This window comes from Typopeltis vanoorti, chromosome 25, assembly GCF_054136105.1.
Source record: "Typopeltis vanoorti isolate ZY-2024b chromosome 25, IOZ_Tvanoo_1.0, whole genome shotgun sequence".
NCBI lineage: Eukaryota > Metazoa > Arthropoda > Arachnida > Uropygi > Thelyphonidae > Typopeltis > Typopeltis vanoorti.
In genome coordinates this window covers 8,403,445-8,422,841 of record NC_143573.1, presented here as the reverse complement: position 1 = coordinate 8,422,841, position 19,397 = coordinate 8,403,445, and the positions used below count along the sequence as shown (strand labels likewise).

The following is a 19,397-nucleotide window of genomic DNA, read 5'->3' as shown; positions in this document are numbered from 1 at the left end:
AACTATTTGTCGTAAAGTGAAGATCTGATCCTGACAGCCTCTATTTGGCCTGAATCCAGCTTGTTCGTCACCAAGCTTTTCTTCCACAATTCTTCTCAACCGTTTCTCAAGTATACTAGATAAAAGTTCGGAACGACCGTCCACACAAATACGACCCAACCTGACCCAACCATTAATAGTGTTATTCATCCATTTAACCCCTAATTGATTTATTATTCGGACTCTTGGTATACAGTCAACCATAGAGTGCTGGACCTAGTAACTGCAACCGAGAATGTGGCTGTAATGAACATGACCATGTTGCCACCAATTGGTGAGAGTGACCATAAAGTCATGACTTGGGAGGTGGCTAAAGGAGTCGAATTTAAAATTAAGACAGGGTACATGTGGAATTACCGGGCTGGTAAGTATGACAAGCTTAGGTGTGTGCTTGGCTCAATGCCATGGCATGTAAAACTGCAAGGGCTGGATGTTGATAGTGCATGGGAGGTGGTTAAAAACTGTTTGCAGGAGGCAATAGTTGACTGTATACCAAGAGTCCGAATAATAAATCAATTAGGGGTTAAATGGATGAATAACACTATTAATGGTTGGGTCAGGTTGGGTCGTATTTGTGTGGACGGTCATTCCGAACTTTTATCTAGTGAAGTTTTTAGTGTATTAAGTTGATATGAATAATTTGAGGATAAAGATAATGTTGAATTAAGATCAGTACTATAAATTTTGTGTTGCAGTTTGTATAATAGAACGATACATATTTATATAACTGCGACTGAGACACATGATATTATATTGTCCGCTTGGTGTCGCACTGATTAGATCGTCGGCTTGTCGAGAGCTCCTGAAAAGATTAGTATTATTTTGTGTTAACATTAGATATTTTACTAGAATTTTAAGTAGTATTGTTTGCTTTTTGTTTGTTATTGTGTATGTACAATTTTTGCGTGTTTTCTGCTATTTTAATTATTATTTTTAAGAAAAGATAGCGCACACATGGCACCGATAAAAAAAAAAATGGCGGCCAGATCGCCATGTTTGTTTAAGAGTTTTGATGTAAACGAATTTATGCAATGTGCTGTCTATGAGATGTATGCCGTGCGAAGAGCGGTGGGAGTCTGGTTAGAAAGTGATAGTGGAGTTAATATGTGTAAAAAGTGTAAAGAGAATGAGGACTTCAAGCGTGTTTCGTGTGTCGAGAGCGATATCGTGAACGATAGTCAGAATGTAGAAAATGGCGGTGTGCTAGAGAATTGCGTGGTAGTGCCAGATAAGTGTGAGAGCATCGCCGAAAATGTAATTGAAGGTAGAAACACAGAAAGAATGGATGATTTGATCGATAATGAAAATGGTGAGATAAATGAGAGTAGTGAAATTGCCCGTTTGAATGGTGCCATACACAGAGCTAAAAGACAACTGGAGCGTATGGAAAAATGTGTGTTGAACGTACCGACAAATAACCGGCGGAAGTCTGCGACGGCAAATAATAGAATGTTTGCAAACGTCAATAAAATGAAGGAGCGAGTGCTGTATGGGGATTCGCTATTAAGAGGCGTAATAATTGAGAATTTAACGAAGTCGTACCAGCCGGGTGCGATCATAAAGGACGTCAGCGAATCTATTTGACTGCAAAAACAGAGGGTGAAAGAGATGATAATCGTGGCAGGAACGAATGATTTGAAACAGGACAAAATGGAAATGATAGAGGATGTGAGGGAGTTGTTTGAGGTAGCAAAAGAGAAGAGTGAGAGAGTTAGGATGGCGAGTATCTTACCGCAGTATGACAGTGAAGTGTTTAGAAGGAGGGCCATAATTGCCAATGACTTTATGCGTGGGTTATGCATGGAGAGTGGTGTGGAATTTGTGGATGTGTGGAATGAGTTCGATGGGCGAAAGGACTTATATAAGATGGATGGATTGCATTTGAATGGAGTTGGTGTACGGAGACTTGAAAGAGTGTTGATGAATAATGTGAAAGTGGATGTACAGACTCAGGGAAACTAGATTTATTAAGGGGGGGGGGAGTAGATATGCTGACTTTAGGGAGGCACTTAAGTGTATGAATGAGTATATTATGCCCGAGCGAGTACAACGGACAACAAATCAGAATGGGATAGTTAGTATAAGGCATCAAAGTAAGGATGGGACAAATGGGCTTCTGCGATTCATGTACACTAATGCCAGGAGTATTAGGAACAAGAAGGAAGAGTTTTTGGCCATGGTTGGCACTTCCAGGCCAGAGGTTGTCGGTATTAGTGAAACATGGCTGACAGAAGATGATAAAGCTAGTGGGATTGAATGCGACGGGTATAGCGTGTTCAGGAGTGACAGGGTGAATAAAAAGGGGAGAGGAGTGTTATTGATGATAGCTGATGATCTTCAGCCAAGGAGTATAGAAGTTGAACTGCATGATGGGGAAAAAAGCGCATTTGAGGCTGTTTGGTGTGAGATACAATCCAGCAGAACAAAATATACAATTGGGTGCTGCTATAGACCGGGTGATGGAGTGGATGGTGGGGATAGTATGCATAAGCAAATAGAAGAAATGAGTGGAAGGAGGGTAATTATTATGGGTGATTTCAATTATGGTAACATTGACTGGAAAGAGGAGAGTGCACATGGGAGGAAGGAATTGGATTTTATGCGGTTATTAAGGGACAACTATCTACGGCAACATGTATTGGAAAATACCAGGGGGCAGAGAGTGCTGGACCTAGTAATTGCAACCGAGAATGTGGCTGTAATGAACATGACCATGTTGCCACCAATTGGTGAGAGTGACAATAAAGTCATGACTTGGGAGGTGGCTAAAGGAGTCGAATTTAAAATTAAGACAGGGTACATGTGGAATTACCGGGCTGGTAAGTATGACAAGCTTAGGTGTGTGCTTGGCTCAATGCCATGGCATGTAAAACTGCAAGGGCTGGATGTTGATAGTGCATGGGAAGTGGTTAAGAACTGTTTGCAGGAGGCAATGGTTGACTGTATACCAAGAGTCCGAATAATAAATCAATTATGGGTTAAATGGATGAATAACACTATTAAGCTTGAGCTGCAAAAAAAGAAACAATTGTGGAGGAATTTTAAGGAGAAGGGTGACCATCAGGCGCAGGAACAGTATAAAGCTCAGGCCAGGATGGTAACAAGGGTGGTAAGAAAAGCAAAAGCAGATTACGAAAGGAAATTGGCCACGCAGGCTAAAGAGAATCCCAAACAGTTTTTTCAATATGTTGCAAGTAAAAGGAAAAATGCTCATGGTAGAATGATCTTAAAAAATGCTGAGGGTAGGGAGGTAACTGAATCAGTCGATATTGTGGAATTACTAAGCAAGCACTTTGCAAGAGTATATCATCCAGGTGGTGACTTTGCAGGAATGGAAGAACCAACAGCTTATACTGGAATTGTGATGAATGAAGTAGAGGTAACTAGTCTATTACAGAACCTCAATGTCAATACATCTGTGGGATTGGATGGTATACCAGCTCGTGTCGTACGTGAAGCGGCCAAAGAATTGTCAGTGCCCTTGACCATTTTGTTTAATTTGAGCCTCAGGACTGGGTCAGTCCCAAGGGGGTGGAAAGAGGGGAAAATAGTTCCACTGCACAAAGGTGGTTCCAAGGCTGCTGTTGAAAATTACCAGCCAATCAGCATAACAGGAATCATTATCAAGGTCTTAGAGAAAATAGTCAAGAGGAAAATACAAGATTGGATAGAAGAAAATGGGATACTGTATCCGGGACAGCATGGTTTTGTGAAGGGTAGGTCATGCCTCAGTAACTTGCTCACGTATTATAACACAGTGACGGCTGAACTGGATAAGGGTAATGGGTTTACGGTGATTCTACTGGACCTTGCCAAGGCCTTTGACAGGATACCACATGGAATTCTAATCAGTAAATTGGGGCATATGGGGATGGACATAGGGTTGGTGAGATGGGTAGGAGGGTGGTTGACGGAGAGATATCAGAGAGTGGTTTACTCAGGAGTAGAGTCCACAAGAAGGCCTGTGACTAGTGGTGTGCCACAAGGACCTGTTCTTGGACCACTGCTGTTTAATTTGTTCATAAATGATATAGGAAAGGATCTGAGAGGAACAGTTCATTTGTTTGCGGATGATGCGAAGTTGGGTAGGGCAATAGTGAATGCAGATGACGTCATAATTTTGCAGGATGATTTGGATAGATTGGAGGTCTGGGCTAAGGAGAATGGATGTCAGTTTAATGTGGCAAAATGTAAGGTTATGCATTTTGGGGTGAAAAGATTGGCAGCAGTTTACTGCATTGGTGGAACCGTGCTCCAGGAAATTGATGAGGCACGAGATTTAGGAGTGTTGGTAGATAAGGAATTGAAATTTAGGGGACACATTGCAAAAGTGGCCAAATCAGCTCATCAAATCACTTGGTTGCTGAAGAATACGTTGACAAGCAGAGACAAGCAGGTTATTGTTCCTCTGTATCGAGCCTTGATAAGACCCCATCTAGACTACTGTGCTCAGATTTGGTCACCTAGGTTTCTTCTTGATGGGGAGGAGGTGGAGAGGATCCAGAGGCGAGTGACCAAGATGATAGCAGGTCTGTGGAATGAACCGTATGAGAACAGGTTGAGGATTTGTGGGTTGCAAAAATTGGTTGATAGGCGGAGGAGGGGAGACATGATTGAGACATTCAAATTACTGAAGGGTTTCTATAAAATTAATTCAGAAGATATTTTTGAGATCAGGGCTAGTTGTGGGAGGACTAGGGGACATCCATGGAAACTGGGCAAAAGTGTGGTTAGTAAAGGTGTTAGAGCTGGGTTCTTTACTTTTAGAGTAGTGAATGAGTGGAATGCGCTCCCTGAGTCTGTGGTGGATGCTGTGACAGTGAATGCGTTTAAGGCGAGGTATGATAGATACTGTATGAATGTCAAATAGTTGTGATGAATATGATTTGGGACCTCCCTCGATGAGTCTAATGACTCCCTGGAGTTGCCCGTAATAATAGTAATAGTAATAATACTTGCATAGATCTTGCCAGGAACACTCAGTAGGGAAATACCTCTGTAATTCTCACATGCAGTTTTATTTCCCTTTTTATATATGGGTACTATGAGAGCTCTACTCCAATCATCGGGAATTCGTCCCTCTGTCCAGGCTTTCTGAACTATGCAATGCAGCCAATGTAAGACTCTTATACCACCATACTTCCGCATTTCTGGTTGAATATCATCTACTCCTTCTGCCTTTCCACATTTCAAGCCTTTGATGGCTTTTTCTACTTCAAGTATGGATATGTATTCCTGACTGCATGCCTGGTCAGTGTTTTTTATCACTGTGCTGTCATCACTGCTTGTTTCATTTAGCAGTTTTTCAAAGTAATTACTCCATACTTCAAGGATATCTTTTTCTCCTGTTTTCATTTCACCTTTATCATCTCTAATTCCTTTTACAGCACTCTTTCCTTTATTCCTAAGCTTCTTCAACAACCTCCAGAATATTTTGCCACCTTCTTGATATTTATTTTCTATATTCTTGCCAAAGTCCTCCCATGACTTTTGTTTAGCTAGTTTTACACACTGTTTAGCTTTCTTACATTTGTCTCTGTATTCTGTAAGAGTAAAAGCCGACTTATTTGCCAGGAACTTTTGATATGCTTTCTTCTTTTCCTTCACTGCCTTTTTAACTTCCTGTGTCCACCAGGGAGTTCTGATTTATTTTATCCTTGCACACAACCTCACCACATGCCTCTCTGGCAGAATCAATCAATGTTTCCTTCAGAGTTTGCCACTGAATCTCCAAGGTTTGATTCCTGTTCTCTTTCATTTTCTTTTCAATAATATTTCTGTATTTTAGTCTACAGTTCACATCTGAGAGCTGCTCAACTTTTATTCGCTTTAAAACTTTTTTACATATTATTCTTTTCAATATGAAATTCAATTTTATCCTGCTCAAGACTAAATAGTGATCACTTCCAATTTCAAATCCTCTGTACACTCTGGTGTCCTGCACCAGGGAGAAAACATCACTATCAACAATAACATAGTCAATGAGACTTTTCTTATTCCTAGCCTCTTCTCTCCATGTGAATTTGTGCACATTTTTATGTTGGAACATGGTGTTAGTAATAACCAGTCCATGTCCTGAGCAGAAATCCAACAGATATTTGCCATTATTATTAGCTTTGCTCTTTTCTCCAAATTTTCCCAAAATATTTTTGTATGTCTCACAATCATTTCCTACTCTACTATTTAGATCCCCAACAAGGACCAACTTTTCCTTTTTCGTTGTGTCAGTTGCTTTTTCTAAAGCCTCAAAAAATTCCTCCACTTCTACCTTAGTAGAACCTTCTGTGGGACCATAGGCACAAATAAGTCTCATTGTCCAGTTCCCCATTCTCATATTTGCCCACATTACTCTACTTGAGACTGACTGCCATTCAAGAAGATTAGCCTTGTATTTTGTATTGAATACTATGGCTACTCCTTTTCCTTGATTGTCATTGCCTGAATATAACATTTTGTATTTATTGCTCAGAAAGATCTCACCAGTTTTGGTCTTTTTTTTTTTGTTTCAGTCACCCCTATTATGTCGATCTGGTACTTATCTAATTCCTCAGCTAGCTCCATTTCTTTGCCATTCAGGCTTCTTACGTTGATAGTACCGATCTTTAACTCTGGTGATGTTGAGTTGGGGTTTGTTTTCAGATTTCAGACATGCATTTCATTCATCATTTAATAAGTTTTAGTTCAATAAAACCAAAAGGAAATTTACTTTTTTTTAAATTAGCTTTTAATATCTAGTCAGCAGGTAGATTATAAACAAAATGGAGAAAGCCTTTTAATTATATGTTTTTTTTGTCATTTATATGTTTTTCATCACATGTTTTTATTATCAAGTAAGAAAATTATTACCTGTGCTTTTTTCCTGTCAATGTCAGTAGAACATCCATAAATGTTGCAGGAATATAATGTTGAAATAACCAGCATACTGCAAACCACCTATTATTTGTTGTAACTCTAACAGTTGAATGAAGACATTTTCTTTCATAAGGATGACTAATACTGACTTGAGAAATAAGACTGATTAATTTTCCAAAGAGAATACCATTCCTATTTGTTGAGATACAATTATATACCAATACAGAATCAGGCCTGCAAATGTGAAAAAAAAATTAGCATTTAGTTAAACTATTCAAAATAGGAATTCAATATCAAGAGATATTTTGTCTAAGAAACATTTATAGAATGATCCTTTGTTTGGCCAAAGTTCAAATTCATTATCATCATCAAACCTCCTAAAGCAGTTTAAAAACTCTTCGTGGGAGGTCTCAGTATTACACACACTGCACCTTGAAATGCATTCATAATAACAGCATACATTTCCTAGGAAATGTGTGTTTACATTATGGAAAATACCAAGAATAGCGATCAGAACTTTACCACCTTTGCTGCAAGTTGCCCGAGATTGTACTGTGTACTAGGACTACTTGCATTAGCTCACACTAGTAATCGCTGATACTTTTATAGTTTACTGTATTCGGCATGAAACGCTCTGATTCCAATCTTTGAGTTTCTTATTTGGTTTTAAAACAATGTGGGATTTAATATCCCCTTAATTAAAATAATGATAAATCTATATTGGAAGAAAACTGCTTCAATAAAAATATCAGGAGAAACCTTGGAGGAATTCCTAGTAAAGAAGGGTGTCAGACAGAACACAGAAGGCTGTGTTCTTTCTCCTATATTTTAACCTCTACACTGAAAATATCTTCCAGCAATTAAAAGAATTTGATGGAAGTTTATTTTTCACTTGGTTAGACTATAATAAATTTAGTTTAATCCTTTATCCAACTCTTTCCAGAGTAATTTAAAGGTGACACACCTTTTGGCAACTCCTATAGGTAAAGATGGGGCCTCGCTATTGCTTCTGCCTGGTATCTCCACTTCTGGGCCTGACTCCCACTGAAGAGACCTCAATAAAGGTCGAAACTAGTCTGGGTAGTGGCCCTTCCCTTAATGCATAACATTATACATATCCACAAGGAGATGTGTTTTGCATTATGGGAGACTGAGATAGGAGTGTTGGTAGCTTGTTCCACCTTTGCAAGGAGTCGCTCGGTGTTGTACCACTTTACCCCAGTCCTGAAGATACTTTCAGGCACAAACTTTGTTTGCTCACACTTGGATAAAGGATTAAACTAAATTTATTATAAAAGAATTTGAAGGAGTCAGCATAGGAGGCAGGAATATAAACAACTTAAGATATGCAGACGACACAGTACTGCTAGCTGAAAATAAAAAAAGATCTTCAAAACCTACGCTGAAAGAGATGCTGAAATTAAGTGAAAAATATGGAACTTAAATTCAACTTCAAAAAACCAAAACCATGCTGGTAACAAGAAAAAAAGGGAAAATACCTGATATAAATATTAAGATCAGAGGAAATGCTTTAGATCAAGTAGAGAGTTATATATATTTGAATCAACTAATTACAGAGAATGGAAAGTGTGATAATGAAATATTAAGAAGAATAGAAATTGCTAGATCAACTTTCATTAGCATGAAAAGCATTCTGACCTCAAGGAAAATTCACACAAAAACATGAATGAAGCTGTCCAAATGCTACGTATGACAACACTACTATATGGTGCAGAAACCTGGACAATATCAAAATACCGTGAAAATAAACTAAAGGCCTTTGAGATGTGGATCCTCAGAGGAATTCTTAGAGTCCATGGACTGCCAAAAAAACTAATTTAGAAATATTAGAGATGATTGGAAAAGACAAGACTCTGTTGAAAACCATTAAGAAAAGGAAAACCACCTACCTTGGTCACATCTACAAGGAAAAAGAAGAGGAAGCCAAAGAACAGATTGGACGGGAAATATTAAGGACTGGACCTTTTTGTCCTATGAAGAATGTAAAAGAGAAGCACAAAACCATACATGGTAGAAGCTCATGATAGTCAACTTCCTGGAAGGAGATGACATCTGACAAGACAAGATACTGTAAATATATTTTCTCTTCTGTATGATTTTCTTAAGATTTTCTTTTCTCCAGCTTATTTTTATTGTAAGAATACAGTATATAATACATATAACAAACAAAAGTAGTTAAGTTTTTGTGAGGTCAAAAGTTGTGTACACATTTTCGACTGCACGAGGGGTTGGCACTATAATTCCTGCATTGTTCAAGTGTTACAATACAAAAATGTACTTTAGGTTTGCATATAACCTTTCTTGAACAGGAACAACATAAAAAAATACGAGGGTGGTCAGAAAAGTTCTAGGCCTCGACCATAGATGGCAAAACTATCTGCAAGATTTTTTTCTTCTCGGTTGGTACATCTGCCATAACCATCCATGTGAAATTGCAAGTCATTCTATCAAGCGGTTTGTTTTATAGAGCTGTCTGAAGCAAAAGTGTTGTCTGCATTGCTTCAAATGGGTAAAATTGAGTATCGTGCAGTTATAAAATTCTTTGTAAAAGAACATTTAATGCCAAAAGAAATTCATTCGAAGTTCATAAAAGTTTATGGACATACATCTTCATTTTCAACAATTAAGAAATGGGCTGCTGAGTTTAAACATGGCCATACCAACCTCAATGAAGATCCACATGAAGGACATGCAAAAAAGCGTAACAACACAAGAAATCATTGATCAAGTGCACGATACTGTATTGGATGACTGGCGAGTCAAATTGCGTGAAATTTCTGAGACTATCGGCATTGCATGAAGAACTGCAAATGAAAAAGCTTTGTGCAAGATGGGTGCTGCGCTTGCTCACAGCAGATTAAAAATGCACTCACGTGAAAATCTCTGAACAGTGCTTGGAGTGTTTTAACAAGAATAAAACTGATTTTGTGCATCGATTTATTACCATGGATGAGATTTGAATTCACCATTACACAACAGAATCCAAACAGCAGTCAAAACAGTGGGTAGAAGCCAGTTGTTCAGTGCTAAAGAAGACAAAGTCTGTTCCATCAGCAGGAAAGGTCATGTCATTGGCGTTTTGGGATGCTAACGGCATTTTGCTTATTAATTATCTTGAAAAAAGTAAAACAATAACCAATGGATATTATTTCGATCTTTTAACCAGACAAGATGAAAAAAATTCGTGAGAAAAGACCTGGTTTGCAGAAGAAAAAAAAAATCATCTTTCATCAGGACAATGCACCTGCCCACAGTGTTTTGGCAATGGGAAATTCTCTATTCCCTAGATTTGGCTTCCTCTGACTTCTATCTCTTCCCTAAACTAAAGCTCTTCCTCGCTGGTCAGCATTTTTCTTTGAATCAAGAGGTGATTGCAGCTATAGAGGGGTATTTTGCAGATCGTACTGAGAACCACTACAGGGATGGGTCAATGGTGCTGGAGCATCGCTGGAATAAATGTATTAGTCTTAAGGGAGATTATGTTGAAAAATAGAAATAATTTTGAAATTATAAATTCATTTTTTCATTGTTAGGCTGAGAATTTTTTCAGACCATCCTCATATATCCAAACTCACAAGCAATCCATCGCAATCACCCACAACTCTTCATGCAAAAAACCTACTGCTTATTCTTCTTACAGCTTACAGGGTAGATGGCCAATTGTCCCCCCCCCCCTGCATTCCATGAAAATGCCTATTTCATGAAACCTGTTCTATGAAAACCAAGTTTCCAGTCTCAAGACTAAATGTGTACAGTAACTTGTACTCACAATAGTGAAAGTCACAAACTCTTAATATGATAAGTCTAAATTGGTGACATCTTTGTTAAAAGATCTTGTATATTACATGCTAAACATTTCTGTAACATATTTAGATATCCTTGTCATATCTAAATATTTCGCTAAGTGCAACTTGCATGTTGTTCTTGGCATTTGCCATTTCACCACATTTATCGAGCCACTCATATTTAAATGAATTCGCAGTTCTTTTCCATTTAATTTTGACTGACATTTTGAGGATAAAATGCACTAAAACCACTAATGTGATATTTCTCAGATTAATGTTGCTCTTTTTTTTTTTTTTCACCTTGCTCATTTTTTTCATTTAATTCAATTAAATCCGTGTAGCTACAAAAATTCATCACCACTTGCATGAGTTCAAATGACTGTACTATCTAGACAGACACTCTAAAGATGATGAACAAAAATGATCAGGGCTGTATAATGTTGTTTAATGATGGACAGAGTGAAAGTATAAAATCTGCAGTTTGGTGGATGGAAGATGAATGGATGCTATAACTGAGATATTAAACTGTTGAGAAGTATTTACAGGACTGATACTCGGGAGATATTTTGTATGGTAGAACAAGGAGCAATTCCTGGAAGTACTGAAAAAGATATCAGTTTCTTTTTTTGTATGAAGGGCAGCTGGGCCATGAAATGTATGACATTGCATTGTCTGAGAGATGGTAAGCATGCCGGCAGTAGAATGATAAGAAATAGTATGATAGATGACTCCTTATTCTTCTTTGTGTTGTCTAAGATGGGACTTCCAGAATGAGTCTTGTGACTTTGTGGAGGTCTGGAATACAAAGGAATACAAAAAAAAGGAAAGTTTATATAAAGGAATTTATTATTATTATTATTATTACCCCAAGACCTCATGGAGTCAAAGACTCATCTGGGAAGTCCTTTTATCACACATACACATCTCATCATACCGAGCTTTAAACACACTTAAACTCCTTGCAGACACCACACTCTCAGGCAAGGCATTCCAATCATTCACAACTCTGCACGAAAAAAACCTGTCTCTCACTCCCCTACTCACACCCTCTTTATACAATTTCCAGGGATGACCTCTGGTTCTCCCCTGATCTCCCACTATTCTCTGTAGAACTTCTCCACCATTGACCTTATAACAACCCCTTACCAACTTGTAGGTCTCTATCATATCTCCCCTCTTCCTCCTCTCCACCAGACTCTGCAAATAACATCTTCTCAATCTTTCCTCATACTCAACATTCCAGAGGTCAGAAACTACCTTAGTCAGTCGCCTTTGGATCCTTTCCAACATTTCTTCATCCTTCTGAAAACCAGGTGACCAAATCTGGGCACAATAGTCCATGTGTGGCCTAATCAAAGCCTTATACAATGGAAATAACACGTAAAATCATGCTGAGGTACTGTTCTTCATGACAAGCTCTTTGTAGGTTGTTTTTTGAATTACAGCCAAAAGCAACTAAAGTTATGAGGCTATGTATCAAGTCTTAATAGTTTGTGTTCTTCTTCTTGTCAGTTTACCTGTTTCGTAGGATGAAAAAAAACTAAGTTTTCAGGAAGACAATTTCTACCACCTCCATTATGCAGGCTGGATCAAAACAAGACATTAGAACAAAGCAAGAATTTGAATTATGATACTGTATGCCCACAGTTCATAGAACCCGCTCTGGCAGATTGCTAAGAATAGTCAATAGAAAGGTTGAAAGAAAATGTACGAATGGGTCACCATCACGAGAAATCACATGCTGTATATGTAAAATTTTCCAACTGTTTTACAAGAAAATAGTTACCACTGTAAAAACGACAATGTTCTTAAATGAAAAGTTAATTTCCTGATGTGTAATAATAAGCAACTCATCCCACAAGACAGATTTGATTACCCTATTATCGGAATGGATTCTCCTTCTTCTGACATGCGCACAAGTGTCAATGGATCTTGCACTGGCAAAGAGTACAGAAAATTAAATAGAAAAAAAAAAAACTGATCAAACAAGAAACATTCTTGTTTGGTTAGTTTAGATCAGCATGAATATTAAAGGAGATAGCAATATACTTTGACCAGCAGAAAATAAGAGTTAAAAACATTACGAATAGCAACATTTTTTCATGGCTATGAGACGAGGAGGATTCCTTTACTAATCACTAACTGGTAATTAATTTACGGAATTAACAACGCATATAAAGTAAATTAATTAAAGATAACTTTTAATGAATCACTTCTATATTTCGACAATGTCACATTGTCATCTTCAGGAACATAAAGATATGGTATGTGCACTAAAGGAACTAACAAAGCAAATGAGGAAGAAATTAAGACACTAATTTTGTTCCTAAAGTCCTAATGGTGCCCTCTTGCGGGCTAATTTGGTAGTCTTGGCCGTTGGGCTGAAGTTCTCATAATGAAAGTCTCCCAAATTTGGGGCAGTTTCATGCACCCAAATTTGTTGAGGTTAGGAACGTTTTTTAGAGCTGCTGAAGATTCTTTGAATAATCTTTCGTATTTAAACTTGCTGCGATGGATTATTTTTGTCTTCTTCCAACGAATTTTATGGTGGGTATCTAAGGCATGGTCTGCCAGCCCAGAGCGGCTGTACTGGTGAAACCGGATGTAGTCTTGGTGTTCTGAAATCCTGATATTTGTTGTTCTGCCTGTTTGGCCAAAGTAGGACAATTTGCAGTTGCAAGGGACCTGGTATACACCAGGTAGGTCTAGGGGAAGTGGTTGGTCTTTGGTAGAGCGGATAAGGGATGCCAACTTTTTATATGGTCTGTAACAGGAAGTAAGGTCATATTTCTTGAGGATATTAGTTATTTTTTCAGAGGTGCCCTGGATGTAGGGGATAGTGATAGACTTGGTGTAGTCTTTATTGTTGAAGGGGGTTGTGGTTTTCAGGTTTTAGTATTTTTTGGATTTTTTTGGGGTTATAGCCATTGGCTAAGAAAGTGTTGAGGATGTGGTTTAGTTCCATAGTCAGGGCCTTGTCATCTGAGCAGATTAATTTTGCCCTGTTATATAGTGTTTTTATCACCCCATATTGTTGTGAGGGGGGGGGGGGATTGCTGGTGAATGTATCTGCCAGTGTGGGTGGGTTTTCTGTAAACAGAGAAAACCAAAGATCCATCAAGCTGGCAGGTGATTAAAGTGTCTAAGAAGGGGAGGGTGTTGTTTTCCTCTTTTTCTAAGGTGAACTGGACTCTGGGATGTTGGTTGTTTAAGTGTGTTAGGAAGGAGTGGAGTGAGTCTGAGCCATGTGGCCAAATAGCAAACACATCATCCACATAACGAAGCCAAATAGTGGGTTTTTGTGGGGCGGAGTTTAAGGCTTTTTCTTCAAATGTCTCCGTGAAGAAATTGGCCAAGGGTGGGGAAAGTGGTGAACCCATGGCTGTCCCCGCTATCTGTTTGTAGAACTTTCCTTGCCAAACGAAAAAGTCTTACCACTAGAATCATTTACTAATCACTGCTATTTGTTTGTTTCTTTTATCATACATCTTATAGTCTGAAATTTTTTTAACTTCTTTCTTCCCCCCTCTCTTTCCCTTCTTTTGTTTGTTCCTCAAGTTCAATTTCTTCTTTTCAAATTACCATTACTTTTTCGAGATTTCATTCAATCCTACTACAGGGAATTTATGGGTATATAATGTAAGGGAAATTATATTTTTTTGGAAGATAAAGAGAACTGGATTGTGGGGGGGGGAGTGATATTGTTGATAATAACTGAAGTGAACTCACAAGAGTAGGTTCATGACAAGCTCTTTGTAAGTGGTTTTGAATTACAGCTGTAGAAGAGTGGAGTCATGAGAGGAAGCACAGCTGAAGCAAGTATGAGATAGAAGCCAACAGAACAAAACAAAATGTATGATGAATTGCTGCTGTAGGCCAAGAGATGCAAAGAAAGAGAAGACAGATGCTCTGTATGCACAGAGCAGTAAAATTAGTGCAGCTAGAGATCTTAAACTACAGGAACATACTGGAGGGTTTACCTTCTCCATCATGTGTACTTTATACATGATGGAGAAGGTAAATGATTTATACAGCTATTGCAAGATAATTACCTAAAACAGCATATAATATAGGAATTTGAGAGTATAGGATCTGATGATGGAATCAGAAGATTTGCCCATGACAAAGGTAACCATTTTGCTACTAACTAGGTGAGTAATCATGCAGTTTTGACCTGAGTAGTAAGAATGTGGAATTTTCAGTTAAAAAGATGTATGTGCAAACAGCAGACCCAGTTATTATGACAAATTCCAAGGGCAGCTTGGGGAAAGTGACATGGCATAAAAAACTGCATGTCAGCAGAACACAGAAAATAGTCAATGGGTGTTTGAGGGTAAGCAGTATCAGATTGAATGCCAATGGCTCACAAAGTATGTAGGAGTTAAATGAACGAGTGCCATAAAGTAGGTGCAACAATAAAAAAAATAACAATAAAATGTTGCAGAGAAAATATAAAGAGAAATATAATTAATAAACTCATGAACAACACAAAGCACAGGGAAGAAGAATAACCAACACAGTAATAAGGGCAAAATCAGATTATAAGAAAAAATTAGCTGAGCAGGAAAAATGATACTTCAGAGTTCTTTGAGAAGTGGAGATCTTGTTATTGTAATTTACTCATGTTCTGCTCAAGCAGAAGTTGAGTTGCATAAGGAAAATAGCCATAATACATTGTTAACTATGCAGTGGCATATGAGGAAAACCACAAGGATCCCTATTAGATTAGTTGAAGCAAATGAGTATGAACTTGAAGCTGGTGAATGGAAGAATGGCTGATGGATTAGCATCGTAAAGTAGAATATTATTACTACCCAAGACCCCATGGAATCAAAGACTCATCTAGGAGTTCGTTTTATCAAACACACAGCTCATCATACCATGTCTTAAATACACTCAAACTCATTGCAGACACCACATTCTCAGGCAAGGCATTCCAACCATTTACAACTCTACATGAAAATAACCTCCCTCTCACTTCCCTACTCACACCCTCTTTATACAGTTTCCAGGGATGACCTCTGGTTTTCCCCTGATTTCCCACTATTTTCTGTAGAACTACTCCAACATTGATCCTATAACAACCCCTTACCAACTTGTAGGTCTCTATCATATTTCCTCTCTTCCTCCTCTCTACCAGACTCTGCAAATTACATCTTCTCAATCTTTCCTCATACTCAACATTCCAGAGGTCAGAAACTACCTTAGTCAGTCACCTTTGGACCCTTTCCAACATCTCTTCATCCTTCTGAAAACCAGGTGACCAAATCTGGGCACAATAGTCCATGTGTGGCCTAATCAAAGCCTTATACAATGGAACAAGAATCTCCCTACTTCTACACGTCAGTGTCCTCTGCATCATTCCCAGAAGCCTTTGTGTTGTCTTCACAATTTTAGCAATGTGTCCCCTAAATTTCAGATCCTTATCCACTATCACTCCCAGATCTCTTATTTCCTCTACCTCCAACAATATATTCTCACGAAACATAAATTCTGCATCCCATTTTTGTTTTCCAAATTTTAAAACCTTACATTTTACAACATTGAACTCATATCCCCATTCCCGTGCACAATCACTCAATTTATTCAAGTCTTCCTGTAAGGCCACAATTTTCTCTACTCTTCATGGTTTGTCCCAATTTTGCATCATCTGCAAACAACTGATATGGTGGGATTGAAAGTAAAGGCAGGTATAAGTACATTTGGCACTGCAGTTCCATTTGTAAAGTAATGATACTAAGTATGAGCTTAGATGAAATATCCAGTTGTTTGCTACTGTGCTAAATCTGAGGAACAATAGATGAAGGTGGCATTGATATTCTGGAGGAGGAATGGACTTTGTATGGACCAAGTATTAGTAAGAATAATAATTCATACTTCTATGTGACAAAGAGTAAGATTATGCACTTGGCAATGAGAAAACAACCACCTGAGAATAAGATTATTAGTACATCAGGCTCTCCATAGAGTCAAAAGGCATTATAAGAGTCCACACTCATGTATAAAGATCACTGAACCATGTTTCAAATACATTGTCTCTGCACTCACATCATGTTCAGGCAATGCATTCCCACTCACCAAATACACACTCTATGCAAAGAACCAGATCCTCACTCACAGGCTCCTTGTACAGCTTCCAGGGATATCCTCGATAAACAGTTGTATCCCTCTAGTCTATAGAAAACATCCACATTAATCTGGGAACCCTCCTGCACCAACTTATAAGTCTCAATCATATCCCCTCTCCTTCTCTTCATATGGCTTGGCGAGTTACATTCCCTCAATCTGTTTTCATATCCCCCATTCCACAGATCTGATATTTACTGGACCCTTCTCTGGACCCTCTCTAAAATAACCTGGTTTTCAAGGAAATGAGGAGACTAAATCTGTGCATATTAATCCATATGTGGCCTTATCAAAACATTATACAAGGGAACCATAACCTCTTTGCTTCTGCATGTCAATCTTATCCTCATCATTGCCATAATCTGTTGCGATGTTCTTAAAATTTTAGCAATGTGACCCCTAAATTTCAAGTTTGTCAATCATCATCACTCCAAGTTCTCTTATCTCTTTCATCTCCTTCAAACTAACTTGACCACCACACTGTCTATTGAGATTCTCATACAAGCCACAAGATCTCCTCTGTCCCCCCATCTCTTTTCCCAACTTTGCATCTTCAGTAAAGCTTATTATAATATCATTAACATACAAGTTAAACAATAATCGCTCAAAACAGAACTATGATACTCTTAATGATTGATGATAGCATATCTTCAGTAAATCATCTATCCAGCTTACTAGTCTATTATCCAATCTGATATCCATTTCAATTTAGTAACCAGTTTATTGTCATATGGCAATCTATCAAAGCCTCTGAAAATTCTAAGCCTACCTTCATATATGCACTGCATTATCCAGACTTCATTACCTAGTTGTAGTACAAAAGCAGAATGCTACAAAACATACATATATCTGATCCACACACGAAAGGTCACAAGATCGTGTGGGGGGGGCAAGATTAGTGCTGTGGGGGGGACAAGAGGAACAGAAGAAAGGTGGAGTCTGTTCACATTTTGCTTGAACAGCTGAGGATTGTAATCTTTGGGGAAGGCAGAGTGGGGGAGACTGTCCCAAAGGACAGAAGTAGATGGAATAAAAGAGTAGGCAGTGAAGTTGGTTCAGTGAGTTTTAAGGTGGGCTGTAAAAGAGTACTGGTTAGCATTGGCTATTGTTTTAAGGATTTTGGAGGAGAGCAGAGGAATAATAGTGGCCATTTCAGCAGAGCACTGTCCATGAAAGTATCTGTAGAAGAGGCACAAGGCGGAAACTGAATGTCTGTGAGAGAGAGAGAGAGAGAGAGAGAGATTGAAGTGGGTTTGTAAGAGAGAGGGATTATTAATTAGCCAGATTGCCCTCTTCTGGACAGAATTGAGCAATCTTAGAGAGGATTTTGGTGCACTATCCCAAATATGGGAGCAATATTCCATAGCCGGGCAGATTTGGGCTTTGTATGGAGTTAGCGGCTGTGAAGATATGAAGTAATGTCTTGTGCAAAAATGTACAGCAAGTTTTTTGATGGCAGCAGGAGCTATAGTTGCAATATGGTTGTGCCAGGAAAGATCAGAGGTGGAAGTCAGTCCAAGGAGAGAAATCTGACCATGTTGGGATATCTCAGTATTACTGAAGGTAAGGGGGAGGAATGGGAGCTCTTTCTTGTAAGAGATCAGACATAACTGGGTTTTGGTGGAATTGATGTTTGCAAGGTTGTCCATGTCCCACTGGGATATAGCTAGGAGTTCTAAGTTCAGGTCCCTTGTCATGGTAGATCTTGAGGATTCTAATAATTGAGCACTAACAGGTTTGTTGAATGAAAAGGAGGAATGGAGTATACTGCCCCAAATATATGGACTACCAAAAATCCATAAGCAGAATGTACTGTTATGTCCCATTGTGGATGACATTGTTTCCCTCAACATACAAATTCACTAAACATTTAGCCAAAGTGCTTACACAATATACTGGCAACATACCTTCACACATAAAAAACTCAGCCAATTTAAAGCCAGTATAGAAAATCTCTCACTCCAACACACCGACGTAATGGTCAGTTTTGATGTCTCCTCCTTATTCGGCAATGTCCCACTCAAAGATATCTTAGACCTCATCCAAGCCAAATCTCTTCCCAATATATCTCAGCCATGGGTTCTCCACTCTCTCCATCCCTGGCCAACTTCTTTATGGAGACCTTTGAATTAAAAGCCTTAAACTCTGTCCCACATAAACTCACTGTTTGGCTCCACTACATGAATGATGGGTTCGCTATTTGGCTTTTTTTTTTATATGTTGAGCCCATACATGAGAGGTTGGTTGATCAACCTATAGTACATTAGTACTGTTCCTAGACACTCTGATTACACGCCAGCCGAATGGATCCCTGGCTTTCTCGGTTTACAGAAAACCTACACATAAAGGTAAATACATTCACCAGCAGTCACACCACACTCCCTCCCAACAATATGGGATTATAAAAACCTATATAACAGGGCACAATTAAATCAGTTCAGAAAACAATGCCCTAACTACTGAACTGAACAATATCCCTAACACCTTCTTAGCCAATGGCTACAATGTCCAAAAAATATTAAAACCAGTTAACTACAACCCCCCCCTTCATAACAGAGATAACTCTAAATCTAT

General features: G+C 38.5%; 1 protein-coding gene across 7 annotated transcripts in view; it reads right to left on the bottom strand.

The window, feature by feature from the left end:
* LOC150092518 (fatty acyl-CoA reductase 1-like) overlaps positions 1 to 19,397 on the bottom strand; it is a 292,198-nt gene that overhangs the window by 91,249 nt on the left and 181,552 nt on the right. For 6 of the 7 annotated variants that reach the window (XR_016550516.1, XR_016550517.1, XM_090414619.1 and 3 more), the window contains one exon: positions 6,886 to 7,125. The exons of the other annotated variant lie outside the window; for it this stretch is intronic. Coding sequence is in view for 4 of the 6 variants with exons in the window: in XM_090414619.1 (XP_090270745.1) it covers positions 6,886 to 7,125 (240 nt within the window). In the remaining 2 variants the exon portion in view is untranslated. The remainder of the gene's footprint in view (positions 1 to 6,885; positions 7,126 to 19,397) is intronic. 7 annotated transcript variants of the gene reach the window in all.